Source organism: Glandiceps talaboti, chromosome 8, assembly GCF_964340395.1.
Source record: "Glandiceps talaboti chromosome 8, keGlaTala1.1, whole genome shotgun sequence".
NCBI classification, from domain to species: domain Eukaryota; kingdom Metazoa; phylum Hemichordata; class Enteropneusta; family Spengelidae; genus Glandiceps; species Glandiceps talaboti.
In genome coordinates this window covers 24,429,217-24,446,324 of record NC_135556.1, presented here as the reverse complement: position 1 = coordinate 24,446,324, position 17,108 = coordinate 24,429,217, and the positions used below count along the sequence as shown (strand labels likewise).

Here is a 17,108-nt window from a genome sequence, read left to right as displayed (position 1 = left end):
CTCAAAAATAATCCCCTGTCTACCTTCAAAAGATATATTTTTTTCGTATTTCTTTGTCAATCATAACATACTGGTTATTTTATTATTATCTTACTTATTACAATCAAAATTTCGTACATACAAATTTTGTACTATGCGCATTTCTATTCCCTATCTCCGCGCCGATATCTATTAGTTATGAAGTACAGCTAGCTGGCGAGACGAACGCGATTCACGAGGAAAGCGATACGAACATACAAACTTCAAAAATGGCGACACTGGAGTGAGGATAATTGCGAAGATGTGTTCAGTCCAATTTCAACATTTATTCGCCATTTGTTTGGTTAACGCGCAGAAATAAGTATGTAAATATAATTTATAAATATTCAGTAATATGTAAAAATGCATCTTTTAATGTTGCCACCAACGAAACGAGCACCTTTTGAACAATTGTTTATGGTGTGTGCTGTGTACAGCTGTGTAGTCTGAACATGCCGCACACTGCATGCAGTGTGTCGTTCGTGTATTTCCCCCTTGTGACAGGCGTGACATGTTATGTTGTAATTTTAGACAGTTTGGAAAAAAAGAACCATACCATACTATAAAATCAAAACAATGTAATCAAAGTGCATTGTGGTTTTGTGACTCATGGGCGTTTAGTAATGAATTTTAATGAAATGACGCAGAAATGACCGTTTTGTTTCCTCGCGAACACTTGAAGTTCCAGGCATTGCGTTTTAGCAGAGACTGACCCCGTGGTGTGCACTCTACGATTTGTGGACATCGGTTTTAGTGATTACATGTATTTACGAACACTCTTGTACGTAGCATTAACCTTAGTGTTCGTTGAGTCTAATCATTATCTTGTCTTACGACCCAAACGTCATATAAAAAAATATATTTAAAACAAAACAAATCAAACAAAATAAACTTACAACTATATTGCAGGTAACTAAAGCTGCAACTGGAAGATTTCATTAGATACAAAAACTTATGCGTAATCTCGTACATCCTTAACAGCATTGAATAATCTGTGAGTGATATTTTTTGTAGGGATATACATCATATTCTACAACAGTCAAATTTATTTTGGGTCCGCACCCAAAAATCAACACCACAGTGTTGATTATGATTTGAACCTGTTACTGTACTACTTATGGATAAGATAGACAACTGATTAACAATAACATGTACAATGTCTACTTATTGGTATTTTAACAATTTTCAGTGAATAGATTGTGGTTGTCTTATCGAAAAATGATACTACATTAACAACTAGTGTAATTGTATCTTACTAACATGGTAGTTGATTCAAAACCAAGCTTTCACTCAAGATTTGAACTTGTCACTACACTACCTACATATAATATTGACCACTAATTAAGGTGACCATATTGATGAGGATTTGGTGTCTATTTTGGATTTTTAATTTATAAAACAATTTTATCTTGACGTTATACTTTAAAAAATCAATGTGAAACAGAATATGCCAAGTCCTTGTTTGTAACTCAATACATTGCAAAAGATTATTAAATGTGTAAAATCATTGATATTGTACGTACAAACTAAGATTAAACTTTGAGTGAAAAAAGGTTGGAAACAGCTTTAGAAAAACTTAGTCCTAAACAAAAAGATTATCCCATCCTTTAAGGGAGGGAGGGAAGGCAGGGAGAACAGAAGAAAGAAACCCAAGATCAGTCAAGTAGTACACAAAAGGAGTCTTTATTGAAGTTTCTGACCCTTTGTAACAAAGAAAGAACAATTTATAAACTCTTATAGGGTGTTCCGTACAAATGTTCCATATTTGGCAGGGGATTCTGCCTTAAGATTTTGGGAACGCAGATAGATTGTACTTACAAAACACTAAATAACAGTTACCTTGTTGTGTCAAGATGTTTTGCAAATAGTGAAACACGTGATTTGGTGGAAAAGCTACACAATTGATAACCGAAATTCTAGATTGAGATTATCCATATTTCAGCATTAATTTCTACAATTCATAATATGCAAGGATATGGATGTCATAATTTGACATATTTCCGATGTACTCTGTCAGAATAGACAAGTGTAGTAATGCTTTCTATAGTAAGGAGACACTAGATGTCACTGTATATCTCACTGTTTCCTGCAACAATTGTGAGATAGAGGAAAGAAAGTAGACAAATTGCCATTAGGAAATGGCTTAAACAATAAAACAATAGTGATATAACAATAGTGATATAACTATAGTAGTATCATATGATGCAAACCAGCGAAATATTATATCCATTATTGTACTCTGATTCCTGAAGGTAATGATATTATCTAATTGAAGTGATTGTGTAGAATCACTGACTTGATTTACTTATAATGAATGCTGCTGTCATGGTTTTTGGTTACACCTAAAAACTGTTACTACTGGTAGTCTAATCGTAGAGAGTTCACTTAGTAAGAGCTACAGAGAGTATTTGCAGTATAAAATCAATATGTATGACACTGTGGTGGTGAGTAGTGCATGAAAGAAAACCTGTCACTGGTATAGTACAGCTAAAGAATCCCTTTGTGATTGGCTAGTCTGATCATGTGATGTTGTCACTTGGCTAACCTGCACCAGTTCAATAACATCAGGCTAGACAGGTGTTTTCAGTGTCAACCTTCCAGTTGCTACCACATGCTGGTGAGGTGTTAGTGCCAGCCTGGTGTTAGCTCTGAACTGATGTTAACACAGGGCTGGTGTAGGCGTTACCCTACCAATTGTGAACATGCTGGTGAGGTGTTAGTGCCAGCATGGTGTTAGCACTCAGCTAGTCTGGTGTTAACATTGAGCTGGTGTTGGCATTAACCCTTCTCTAGTTGCTAACATATGCTGGTGGGGTGTTAGTGCCAACCCAGAATTGACATCGTACTGACCCATTCATTGTTAGCATTCGACCAGTGTAATTTAATGATAATCCAATTGGAAAGAGATTCCTGAGCTGTATTGTATCAGTAAGCTCTTTTTAGAATAATATATCTTGGATATTTATACTGTTTTTACCCCAACCATAGATGCTTTATATTCTCTGAGTTTGTGAAGCGAATTGAGGCTGTTGTGTAAAGTGCTGATAAGAATTTATCATCATTATTATATCTGATATATCAGATACTCGTCTATAATTACCAGTAATCTTTATTTATTTACTATGTCAACTTTACTTACAGAGAATGGATAAGATATTAGAGGGCATTGCTGCTTCCAAACATCCTGAAAATGTGAAGCATGCACTTTTCTACAAGTTTGCTGCAGCAGCCAGCAAGCCTGTCAATCCAGCCGTCTGTCATTCAATCCTGACCATATCTGCTGATCTCATTCGTGAAGGAGAATCTCAGTTCATCCAAGAAATGGGAAAAGTTGTGTTCCAGGCATGGGCAAAACAGAATCTAACCACCTTTGAAGAATTCTTTCATCACAGCTACCTTGTCAACGTCATCTCTGGTGCCATCTTGAATCCCAAACCAACTGTTGAATTTATTCATGACTGTGTCAAGTTACTTCATGATAAAACAGCAGTTTGCAAAGTGATCCAGACAAGAGCAATAAGTCTGACACGAGAATGCCCACACCTTGATGTGTGTGCTGCTTTGTGCAGACTTATGGTAGAATTTCCAGACTGTATTCCAGTGGGAGACTTTGCCGTTGTCTTTGCTGTGACGCTCATTCAAGCAGTCAGTGGTGTAGAGTTCCCAAACAGTGAAGAGGCTTTGAAGACACGATTTATAGATGTTAATGCTGTTGGTGCATTGCTGCATAAAGTATGGCATTCCCATGTCAACACCATCCTTCCTAGTCTTCAGGAAATCTTCACAGTATTGACGACAGTGACCCTACCAAGGGAAAAGTCAGCTGAACCATCAGTGGCGCTAGGATGTCTGGCACAACACGTTCCAGTAGAAATGATAGCACTGGTGACTACGAATGCTGCGTCTGATCCATCTGTCGTAGATATCAATATGACAGTAGCTTTGACGAGAATGATAGACTGGTTATCATGGCCGGCAGTCAAGAACATTGACCGATGGATTATTGCCTTCCTCAGAAGTCTTGCATCTGTCCAGAAATTTACAATACTCATCAACGTAACTGTAGCTACAGTAGAAAAGGTAGGTTTTATACAACAACAGACCTTCCATCACATCATTTAATTTTACCCTTTAATACAATTAAAAAAGATATGTGTACTTTGTATATCTTTATGTTTGACTAACAATTTTTTTGAAAATAGATCATGCAATGAGAAAGGCTGAAAATACACTCAAAGTCCTTTATTTCAAACTTGGCAAATCTTTCATAAGATTTCCCATTATAGTTTACAACTCTGGAATGATGAGGGTCAGTGTGCCCTTTAATGATAGCCAAATTTTATTGTTGTGAGTCAAAATGGGAAAAATTGGCATTCCTTGTGAGTCACCACATAGTAAGAGATAGGGAACACTAAATTTTGGTTCGTCACTAGAAATTGTGTGCGTCAGTGGTACATCAAATTGGCTTAGAGGGCACACTGATGAGGGCTATTAATTTGACAGTGTATTCATAATTTTAGTCATTTAACATGGTATACTTTAACCATGTGATTACCTGTAAGTACCAGCACTGTAAGAATGATATATTAGAGATAGTGGAAGTACAAAATGTAATTAAGTTCTTCTAATTCATGGGATGCAGTAGTACTATCAAATAGATCATACAAACATAGTAGACACAGTAATTATACATTCTTGTACCATGACCAAGGGTTCTTTACCAACCTGCTAAACATGTGTAAGGATACACTAGAAATGTGTATGGTAAACCTGTACATCACCAGAACACTTCAACTACATGTGATTATGGTGGGGAGGGGAGGGGAGGGAAGGCAAGGGGTTGGGGTTGGGGGGTATTTGTTTATATAAATATAATAATTTATTTCGAGAACTAGCTCATACACTAAAAAATTTCACAAAAACATAGAAAAAAGACAAAAAAGAGACTTATTTACAGTACATAGTTAAAAGCATGTAACATACATACATACATACATGCATGCATGCATGCATACATACATACATACATACATACATACATACATACATACATACATACATACATACATACATACATACATACATACATACATACATACATACATACATACATACATGCATACATACATATATACATACATACATACATACATATAATTATGTTTGTACACAAATAACCACAAGTTGAGCATAACAGGATTAACTGGTGAACTAGATGGAGTGCATAATACTAGAAATATATAGTTTAATTATATGGCAAAACTAGATCACAAGGATGCGTCAATTCAAACTAAATGGAATAGAGTGTTATTATACATTCCATACAGAAATACTCTTTACAAAACTGTTCATCATTGTTCATATTGTCAGCACATTCAGGTTCGTGTACTGTGTCCCAAGAGATCTCTTATACATTTATATTTAGTAAAAATGTGCAATGTAGAGTTTCCCCGTTGTATAATTAGTATTCTGAACTCAGAGGGCAGACAATAAAACAGCATGTGGAAATATAGATTGAAAATCTTAGTAAGTGGTAATGGTTAGATTTTGTTGCATAATATGGTTACAAAAATTTGTCTACAATGTGTTCTTTTGATTTTTTTTTTTTTTATAGCAATGCTCACTTATTCTAGGTGTATCTGATTGTTGCCATTGTGTACCTCTTTGTATTTTCAGGTGTTTTCTAGGCTGTGTTATCCTATTGCCAGGAATAGTGCTTTAGCCGTGTTAACACATATGTTACTCAGTTTCCAACATTCACCAGAAGCCTTCCATAAGGTAAGTCAGCAATACACTATTGCATGTGTTGTAGTAATAGAAATGTTATACTAGGTGTGGTTGCAGTGTACAGTAATAGAAATGTCATGAGGCATTGCAGTATTGTGGTAGTGTGCAGTAGTAAGTATTGGTATGTACATTGTTGTTGATCAGGACAATGCTAGGTTGAAACCATGCCCCCTAATCATCACATTATTTACTTCTTATACACTAGGTTGTAAACCATACTCCAGATCTGGTCAGGTTACTAATGAAAGAAGATTCCATGTCAAGTCAAGACTGTCTGAGTAAACTCTCTGAACTGATCTATGTCCAGATACATCAGCATGCAGGCTATCCAGATCTTTATGAACCCATTCTAGATATCATGAAGGTGAGTTATTTTGGTACCCAGATCTTTATGAACCCATTCTAGATATGAAGGCGAGTTATTTTGGTACCCAGATCTTTACGAACCCATTCTAGATATCATGAAGGTGGGTTATTTTGGTACCCAGATCTTTATGAACCCATTCTAGATATGAAGGTGAGTTATTTTGGTACCCAGATCTTTATGAACCCATTCTAGATATCATGAAGGTGAGTTATTTTGGTACCCAGATCTTTATGAACCCATTCTAGATATCATGAAGGTGAGTTATTTTGGTACCCAGATCTTCATGAACCCATTCTCCCATTCTAGATATCATGAAAGTGAGTTATTTTGATACCCAGATCTCTTTAAACCCATTCTAGATATCCTTAAGTTGATATAAAGGTATTATATGTTTACTTTGAACACTTTGTCTAGTTTAACTGTTATTTCAAAACTGATGAGACATTTTCTCTTTTCCGTACAATGAAGTATGGTTTTGAAAGTGTTATTCATTATAGTCTCCAGTATAAGAGCTTGTATGTGTGTCATCCATTCATAGACTGATTCCACTTATTTGCTATAATTTGGTTCCAGGACTATCCTAGACCTAGTGAAGAAGTAATCAAACAAAAACTGAAATTAAATGCATGGACATCACATGGAAGTGCCTTGTTTAGTTATAATCCAAAGTTTAGTCCTAAATCTGAGACTGGCAAGACAGGCCTTACTAATCTTGGTAACACATGCTATGTCAATAGTGTTATACAGGCATTGTTTATGGCAGATGGGTAAGTATCTTTGGTTATATATACAGCAGAAGAATTTTAGCTGTGCAGGAACAAAAGTCAGAAGAGGTACAATTGTTAATTGTGTCTGTCTTATGCAGAGGGTGATTCATGTACATTTTAATACAATTGTTCTTTGTGTCTGTCTTATACAGAGGGTGATTTACTAAACAAAAAGTATACAAACGACTGTTCACATCTCTGTCATAAATTTGACAGACAAAAAAATCATATCATGAGTCTATACTACATACTGATTATAACATGCAGTCACATTCAGCAATTGAATTACAATGTGTATAAATCTCCCTTGCAAGAGTCAGACACATGATAATTGTACCTGTTCTGACTTTTGTTCCTGCACAGCTTACTTTCTTCCACCTATCACAGTGGTTGCATATAGTAAGAAAGTCACAGAACTTGGAACATGAAAGTATCTTTATTTCTGCAAGTCTGAAAGTATACACAGAAAAAGTTTTTCACCGATGTAGCCATGCTTGTCATATCTGCACTGTAGATAGATGTAATATGTCCTGACCATAACTACCAATCTGATAGTGTGTTCTTTGTCTTTATTTCTAGATTTCGACGCGAGTTATTGAATCACTGTGGGAAAGTTCAGCAGAGTGTCATACCCAGACTTCAGTCCCTCTTTGCTTTTCTGGCTCACACACAGGTTAGTGTAAACTATTTATAAATTGGAATTAAATTTAAAATATAAAATTTTATTTTATCAAGTGTGAAGTAATGAATAACAGTTGATAGTTATATAAACATCTCTCTCTACAAACACTAACGCATGTTTGATGGTCTCTGGTTGTCATAAGATAATCATGTTTTGTCATGCAGTCTCAGACTTACACTGACAAGTCCCTCTATGTTCTTAAAGGCCCAGTTTGGATAATGATTAAAATGTAGGTGTCAAAATCAATTTTCTGGCACAGCCAGGGAAAAAGTTGGTCCAGAACAAAAGAATAATCCTATGTAATGTTTATGGCTCCACTGATAAGATAAAACTAATACGATGACCCTGTATAGGCCATTCCAGACTCCAAACAGGAAATTGAGAATACAGTGCCCTCACTCAAATTGGGGGTATCATCACCTCATAGTACCATTTGTTAAGAGCTTTGTCCCTTGGTATTCTGTAGAAGTGTAAATCAGGAATGTTTATTGTATTGATCAGATATCAAGGAAAGCAGCAGTGCTCTATGATTAACTGAGTAACCTATAACATGTATACCCCCAAGGTACACGCAGACAGGAAGTAGAGCGACACCATGGCAAATTTTGGAAAGGCCAATTGAAACCCTGGCCTTTAACACTGACAAATGTAAGGAAATGACGTGTATCTTGGTAAAATGTATGCTATTTATTATATATATATACAGAGACCAGCGTATGCCCCATCAGATTTCTTACAAGTATCAAGACCACCTTGGTTTGCTCCTGGAGCCCAGCAAGACTGCTCAGAGTTCCTGAAGTATTTATTAGATAGGGTAGGTGATGAAGATACAGAAAATACTAAGTTTGAAGAGAAACTAACTCGAGCCAAAGAAAGACTTCAGAGAGTAAAGCAAGGTAGGTTAGAAGTATGTGATGACCAGGTGGTGCCACAATTGTCTGGTAATACAGATAACAAAGACATGGATGCTGTTGTACCCTGTATTGGTGACAGTGATACTACCACAACACACCAAGGTATGATGGGATCAGGTGATCAGGTCGAAAACACTACACACCAAGTTGTGGGGTCCAGTAATCAGCCGGAAAACAAGATTACAAGCTTAGTAGAACACTACTTTGGTGGCAACTCTGTGGCTGTTACTCGTTGTTTCAAATGTGATTCAGTGTCTACCAGAAAAGAAACATTCACTGATCTGCCACTAGCCTTTCCTGAAAAACCCAAACCCAATGCCAATGAGAACAACTGTATGAAAGGTGGGCATGATGATGCCACTGTTAAGGATGGGAGCAAGGAGACACAGAAAGAGGAGGATACTGCCATGGAGGGCATTACATCTGAAGGAAGTGGGGATAGTACTAAGTCTCAGGAAGAAACAGTGAATATGGACACTGCTGGTACAAGTGGACAGAAAGAAACAGCTAAACTTGATGATTTAATTGATCATTTCTTGGCACCTGAAGTATTGGAGGGTGAAAACCAATATTACTGTGAGAAATGTGAAAGTCTGCAAGATGCAGAACGATTCCTTGAAATCAACTATGCACCTCAGTTCCTCATACTAACATTATTACGTTTCTCTTATGATGTCAAACATCACACTCGATCCAAACTCCTTACAGATGTCAAATATCCCAAAGTACTGCACCTGCCTCTCAAAGGAAAACATCGCAGGAAAGAGCACTCACTGAGTCAACTGACTGTGTCTGATCGTGAAGACAGTAACATGACAACTCAATCCCCGTCTGTAAAGAGACGATGTCATTCTAGTGAGAGCAGTGAAGATTTCTCGGAGTACGATGACAGAAACTTTAAACGTTATGCATTGACATCAGTCATAGTGCATTCTGGCACGTCCTCAGAAAGTGGGCATTACTACTGCTATGCTAGACACACCACACCAGTCAACCTTGACGTTGACAGGGATGACCCTGACTATCTTCCACATCAATGGTACCTCTTCAATGACAGCAGAGTGTCCTATTCATCCTATAACTCATTCAGCAATGTCACCAAGCTGTTCTCCAAGGACACAGCATATGTGTTATTTTACAAGAGAATAGCAGATCGTACAAGTGACTACTATGGAATGGAAGGAGAACCAGTGGACCCTCCACTGGGACGAGAACTACTGAGTGCCGTCACTCGGGACAACCAATTGTATTTACAGGTAAGACTTTTGCTATTACTCTGGAAACACTTCCTAGCAACAGACCAAATATTATCAATCTCCAGTAACTTAGGTTGTCTGACTTCATCCTGTGGAATTTCATAGTTGAAAAGAGACTATGATTTTGCATTCACCCAAAAGGAAAATGTTTTATTTTCTGTCTTTGAAATGAATGTCATTTCCTATTTACTCAATGGAAGTGTGATATACTAGTAGTTAGATGTTATTCCTCAATTATTTTCTTTGTTCAGCCAAGGAAAAATGAGTGACCTATGGGGCCTTGTCAGTACGTCTTGCTAGATGAGTAGTGACAACCCTTAGGTCACAAGTACTTTCTGGCTGAATGAGGAGAATAACATAATTATACCAGTGCCAGTAATATCATAGAAAAATTGGGGAAAGTAATGGTAGTTTTGAATGTTTTGACTGATATTACGAACAGAGCAGAACCAGTGACATAGACATGCGTTATCATGACATAGACGCACATTTTCATGATGTAGAACGACCAGAGTATATATTCCATATTTTTGTTCTAAATGGCTTGTGCATGGTATAAAGTGGGTGTATACATGTAGAATGGCCATTACATTGGAAAATTGACATCACAGTCTATAAACTGAAAACTACAATACAATGCTCTCTCTATTACACATTGCATTGTGTTTTATCTTAATTGACTTTTAACAGGTCATGGTATAAATTTCACTACAGGAAACACATATTGTTGATTCGATTGTATATATGCATATTTTTATTTTGATGAAATATTTTCCAAAAAAAGAAAAATTAAGTCTGAAAATGAAATCACTGAATTTGAATTAGCTGTAAAACCCTTTGAGGCAACGTATCAATGTGAAACAACCCCAAACATGATGTAATGTGTGATGGAAAGTTATTTTATTACATATTGACCAATTAGCTAGACTTTCGTGTGTTGTCATCAGTATAAAGACTGCCCTCTAGTGATAGTATCTTGTAATAGTGTCATGTGTTCACTACAATATTTGTTTAGCCAAACAGTTGTCACATTTACCTCATTTTATTACCAAACACGATGAAAAGTTACAATTTTTGACAGGAGAGTTGCAACAAAATCCTTTTTAGCTTTGCATTGTGCAATACTGTAAACTTGATGACTGGAGTACTATTTTCTTGACTCAACAGGAACAGGAGCTAGAAGCTCGTACTCTACATTTACGTACTGCTAGAGTTAGCAGTAGTGCCAGTTACAAACCCAGGCAGTTTGATGATGATGATGACAACCAGGGACCACCGGGTAGTTGTGGTGGTTCAGGAACTGGTGGTTTCAACGTACCGTCAAACAGGTTCATCTTCTGAACTCCTTGGGCCATCAAACAGCTTCATTTGCGTCTTGACATAAATGGTCTATGAGATCCAACTTCTGAACTTTTACATAGTTGGTCTATGACTATGAGATCCAACTTCTGAACTTGTCAACTGTCTAACCAACCCAACCCAACTTCTGAACATGCGTACTCATTCAACCTGCACTAGCTGCAACTTGGACATTTTCTTTCATCAAATAACCAAAGATATATTGACTCATAATTGGTCAATTGCTTATAGAGAGACATTGAATCTGATAATTAGTGGTCAACATTATCTGTAGATAGTGTAGTGGCAAGTTTAAATCTTGAGCAAAAGCTCGGTTTTGAATCTGTTAAAATTGTACTACCTGTAACTGAAGTGTCATTTTTTGATTAGACAACCATGTGTATAGTCAATGAAAATTGTCAAAATACCAATAATTAGACATTGTACATGTTAATCAGTGGTTGATATTATCCATAAGCAGTACAGAAACAGGTTGAAAATGTGATCATCGTTGAGGGTGCTGATTTTGGGGTGTGGACCCAAAAATCAATTTGATTTGTTTTATTGTGTCTACAGCTACAGAGATGCATTATTGTTCACAATGTACGATATTGTGAGTAAGTTATTGTACCTAACACAGGTGATGCAATACTGTTCACAGTGTACGATATTGTGAGTAAGTTATTGTACCTAACACAGGTGATGCAATACTGTTCACAGTGTACGATATTGTGAGTAAGTTATTGTACCTAACACAGGTGATGCAATACTGTTCACAGTGTACGATATTGTGAGTAAGTTATTGTACCTAACACATTTGATGCAATACTGTTCACAGTGTACGATATTGTGAGTAAGTTATTGTACCTAACAAAATATTTTCAGTGAAATGTTCCTGTTGCAGCTAGTGCAGCTTTAACTGATCCAAGTTCTGAACATGTGAACCCTCTAAGTGAGCAATCTTCTGAAAACATGGGCCCTCTAACTCATCCATCTTGTAAATATTTGGACCTTTGATGGATCCATGTTATGAAGTTGTGGAGCCTACATCAGATCCTCCTCAATAACATATATAATACCCTTTTTATTGGTTCATGTACATCGAACCTCTAGACTTAATATACAACTTACCAACTCAAGTATTCCAAAAACGATTCAATTTCTGAATGTATGAAACTTACCACTGATTCACGTCTGAATGCATCTTCTGGATATAAGAACCCAGTATTAACTGGTTCCAATATATTGCTATGAATTCATCACTACACTTTTCAAAGACCCCTACAAATACAGTGGTCATGTACTATGTTTACACCTTATAATAATATAATGATAAGAGAAAATTCACAGTATAAAATTCAGTTACCTTGATAAAAGGGAATGTTCATAGTATCAAATTAAACCACATTAATAGAGTGAATGTTCAATGTATCAAATTGAATAAAGTTGATAATGGGAATGTTCATAGTATCAAACTGTTAGAAATACAGCAAGACTAAAGCTGTATTCTGGCATGAATTTTTTGAATCTGTTAATATGGTGCTAACGGTAGATTGAGTCTTTCAAATCAAAAACCACTACTCTACTATCCATGACTATATACACTATGTATAAATATGTATTTACTGAGTATATATACTGTTTTAGATGTCAATCAATTGTAAACTTTTAGTTCTGAGTCAGCTATGCAGTAACTATTACCTTCCCACCAACTTCTAGACCGTAAGATACATCGTGTCACGCCGCCCTCACTGGCCTCCTCTCACAGCGGGTTGACTGATGTGTGAGGGCACCCTGTCATAGCATACCTTACATACTAAGCCTAGTGTAGACTGTAAGATACATCGTGTCTCCGCCCTCACTGGCCTCCTCTCTCTCTGAGAGGGGTTGACTGATGTATGAGGGTGCCCTGTCATGCCGTACCTTACAGACTATTCAACATCTCAATTGATTCTAATGTCATGTCAGTACATGATATAGTTACATCAATGCAAATTACTTGATGTCAAATATTTTATGTTGTAAGGGGGAAGCAGATTCAATGTTTCTTTCATTTTAAGGCAAAACATTTAAAAAGCAATTGAATACATCCATTGCATGACATGTTAACAATTTCCATTTATTTTTTTGAACATTTGAAAGTTAAGACTATTTATCACCCGTGTTTTTGCTAAGGTTTGGGAACCTGGTAACAGAAAGGGAGAAAGGGGTAAAAAATGGCAGTGTTTCCCATAAAGTCTGTGGTAATTTTGTTTGGGAACCCAGGTAAAATGACACGGGAACCATATTACCTACATACCACCCATTAATAGCAAAATCACTAATCTAACTTTATAAATTGCATTGCACATTGTACAAGATATTGTTAAGTCTAGCATATATATATGACCATAGAATATACTGTTCCTGATTTGAAATATGTCGTGGCTGCTTGGAATGGCTTTGCAGTAAATATACAGTGAATTGATTTGTTTTTGATACAAACATTCCACCAAACAATATGTGACAACCAGCTGTGACACAATATCAAGTTTTTGGGTTTAATGAATAGAGCTTCAAAATTGAAGCTATACTAGTACCTGCCAATTACATGTAAACATTATTTTATGGCTTCATAGCCCAGGAAAGAATTCATATGTCAATATCCATTCCTATGACATGGTCATTTCAACCATTACGCACCTTCATTTTTGTATGCTTCTATAGGTACAACTGAGTTTGACTAGTAAGTTGTAGAAATGTTGGCACCATGTGTCCACCACTAGTTCAGTGTTCAGATTGAAGCAAACAGGAATTGTTTTTGAAGATGTGGAGTCATTACTATATACAACACATACAAGGACTTATAAAATTACAATGCAGTTAATATGTATAAATCACATTGTTCAATATATGCACACTTTCAGTTCTATAAGACTACACAGAATGTCAACTTTGTAATTCAGAAAATGTTATAGTGTAAACAGTCAAAACAACCAGATTAGTTGTCACTTCTTGTAGATCACTTCTTGTAACACATCCAATATTTTAATTTGGCCATCTGTATGAGTACTGGTAGTTTTTTGTGACATAAATTTTGGGCATCTCCAGTGTTGTTTTTTTTGTGAATTAAAAATAAATCCCAATTCTTTATTTGGTTGTCAATTTTGTGAAGATATGTGTATATTTTAAGTTCTTACAGTTTTGCCTTGTTAGTAGTATATTTACAGTTTGTTTGTCAGACTTTGTAAATGCAAGGGGATTGATTGTGTTTTGGAACAGCTGATATACACACTGTCATTAAAACTATCCTTACCTGAAATAGAATTTTGCTATTGTAATGATTTATCATAAAATAAAAATAATTTGATCTTTTATTCTTAGTTGACATCCAGACTTCAAGTCTTGATACAATGCATTACTATAGGTGCATGTAAGAATAAGTCAACCTTCTTATTCTCTTTTCACCCTTCAGCATGAAGTGAAATACTATTACAGGTACTGAAAATAGTCAATCTTGTTCTATTTTGACCCTCCAGTATGAGGCAGTATATGTTAGATCGCCCTCAAACAGTTACCCTGAATGTCTGCCATCAACAACTCAAAGCCCAGTTGGACGTATCTTTGTAGTATAGGGCTTATCACGAACAAGTCCTCTCCACTGAGAATGTTATGAATGCTTTGCTTTTGAAGATGTGCAAATGTCTTATGTCAAAGCACTTTTCAACAACTGTGAATTTAAAATCAGTGACAGAGACAGCGTGTTGTTGGACAAGCCCGTCATCATTGAGAGTACAACAGGAACTCTGTGAGTGATCTGTTTGCTGCTGGAGAATGGCTCATGTTGACTGTTTGAGGGCGATCTAACATATACAAATTTCAATGAGTTTCCTTCAAGGCAGATAGATGACAGAGAGATGTATATTATACCCGGTAGTCGTAATGTCTTGATTATTCAAGATGATCAAGTTGGTAATGATATAAATTTTATCAGATATCCTTCTGTTGTTTCCGTAGCAGAAAAAATAATTTTAAGTTTCACAGTGTTCCACAATTTATATAAGTTAAGGTATGGAAGACAATTTCTGTCCTGTCAAAAGAATTGAGTTTACAGTGTTCTACACTATCATGTGAATGGTGCAAACCTGAATTTAAAGTCAAATTTGCTTATATGTATGTCCAAAGTGCATAGTTTATTTGTTTTAAGCCAACCAAAGAATGACTAAGGATGTACACCAAAAGAATGCCAAAATATGTCTATGTAGTAAAACCACCAGGTTTCTGTGTAACATCAGTAAAACACTGTCACCTATGTAGAAAAGTAATTTTCTGTCAAATTGTTGTCATTTACCAAAGTTGCCAAGAATTTAGATAAAACATGGGTATATATAGGTTATTAGTGCCAAGCATTGGATTTACTGATATCAGAAGGGATTTTAGACATCACAGACAGATAGATAGACTGATGGACACAGACACACACATAGATCGAGACACACACACATACATACACACCCATACCCACATACACACCCATACCGACCACACACACTCATACTAAGACAGCCACATACTACACCATGACTATAGCATTGAAGTGTAAGTTACTGTATTATTATAATACACCATATTTCTGTTACCCACCATTCTTGAAAGATATATCACTAGAGGGTGCCCCACATGATTTCAAATGAAGGCTAAATCACATGGTAGTAAATGAAGCAGTCAACAAGCTGCAGCTTAAACAATTCTTTTGAGCTCCTAAAAATTATGATTTGCCACAGAAGTGGTGGAATGTTTTCACTGATTAAGCATGCAGTCAACCTTTGCCATGAAAAACAGGAAAATATAATCTATTCAATGTACTAATAGTATTCAGCTAACATTTGCCCTCACTTGTGATTCAAAGCATGTGGTGAAACTAGACAATTGTTTGTCTTTGTGATAACCAGAATATGGTGTATTGAAATGATCAGTAGGAAATTTCCAAGTCTGTGTCAAAGATCAGGTCATAAGTCAAAGGTCAAATAGGGTCAGTTATAAGTTTAATGTAATATAATGGATAGCTTTATGTCATCTTTATTCAGAATTTAATTTCTATATTATGTGAATAGAAATATGATGATACGATTGTACATTTTTTGCCTTGTTCTTGTAGATTTATTATTCATGTATTATAGTAGAGCTTTATTTTCATGAATTTGTTGACTGTGTTGGAGTTTGAGTAAATAACAACATCATACCATTGATGTCTTAATCTTAGTGTTATAGTAGCCATATGGATGAGAGATTGGTATCTATTGTGGAATTTTGATTAATAAATCAACTGTACTGTATTTTTCTACTTGAAAAACCCCCAATGTGAAACAACATAGATCAAATCACTATGTGACATCCAATCTGTGCATGTGTCTGTAGCTTCCACATATATTGCAACATTCATCGTACATAAATAGTCGGAATACTTGTATTTATTAAATGTGAATAGAAGTGATCACTTTTGTTTCCCCAGTTTGTTTAGAAATTATGTAGAATAACAAACTTGTTTCACCTTCTTCCTAGTTTTTTTGGCAAGTACATACAGTGAGTCACAAACACAGACTTGGTATATGTTGTTTCACATTGTTTAATTTCAAGTAGAAACACATAGTAAGGTTGTTTTATGAAATAAAATCAAAAATAAATATCCATTTCTCACCTATTTAGCCACTTTAGCCACACTGTTAGTGAATTCTACCAGATAAGACATACAGTCCCAACAATGCTGTTAGTGAATTCTACCAGATAAGACATACAGTCTCAACAATGCTGGTTATGTATCAAATAGTGTTTGACAGCAGTTACATGAATACAAGATTGTCAGATGACTGCTTAGTTAGCAATCCTCAAGTATAGGTACAAGGTAAGCATAATGTTTTGGGGTATTTGTGAGTTTATACTCAGTAGCAAGACAATGACATTGTATTTACGTCATTCATTGTATCTGTAAAATATAAAGGA

General features: G+C 35.8%; 1 protein-coding gene across 1 annotated transcript; it reads left to right on the top strand.

The window, feature by feature from the left end:
* The first annotated feature begins 249 nt into the window (after positions 1-249).
* LOC144438969 (ubiquitin carboxyl-terminal hydrolase 38-like) lies at positions 250-11,378 on the top strand. Its single transcript, XM_078128200.1, has 8 exons — positions 250-340; positions 3,160-4,098; positions 5,695-5,796; positions 6,011-6,169; positions 6,746-6,939; positions 7,519-7,612; positions 8,328-9,791; positions 10,959-11,378. The coding sequence occupies exons 2-8, from the start codon at positions 3,163-3,165 to the stop codon at positions 11,130-11,132; spliced, it is 3,123 nt and encodes a 1,040-aa protein (XP_077984326.1). The 5' UTR covers positions 250-340; positions 3,160-3,162; the 3' UTR covers positions 11,133-11,378.
* The last annotated feature ends 5,730 nt before the right edge of the window (positions 11,379-17,108 follow it).

What these genes read in the sequence shown, in the direction of transcription:
- LOC144438969 (XM_078128200.1), top strand. Translation starts at nt 3,163, where the DNA reads ATGGATAAGATATTAGAGGGCATTGCTGCTTCCAAACATCCTGAAAAT. An exon ending in CTGTAGCTACAGTAGAAAAG is followed by an intron (nt 4,099 to 5,694) that starts GTAGGTTTTATA and finishes TTGTATTTTCAG; the next exon opens with GTGTTTTCTAGGCTGTGTTA. An exon ending in CACCAGAAGCCTTCCATAAG is followed by an intron (nt 5,797 to 6,010) that starts GTAAGTCAGCAA and finishes CTTATACACTAG; the next exon opens with GTTGTAAACCATACTCCAGA.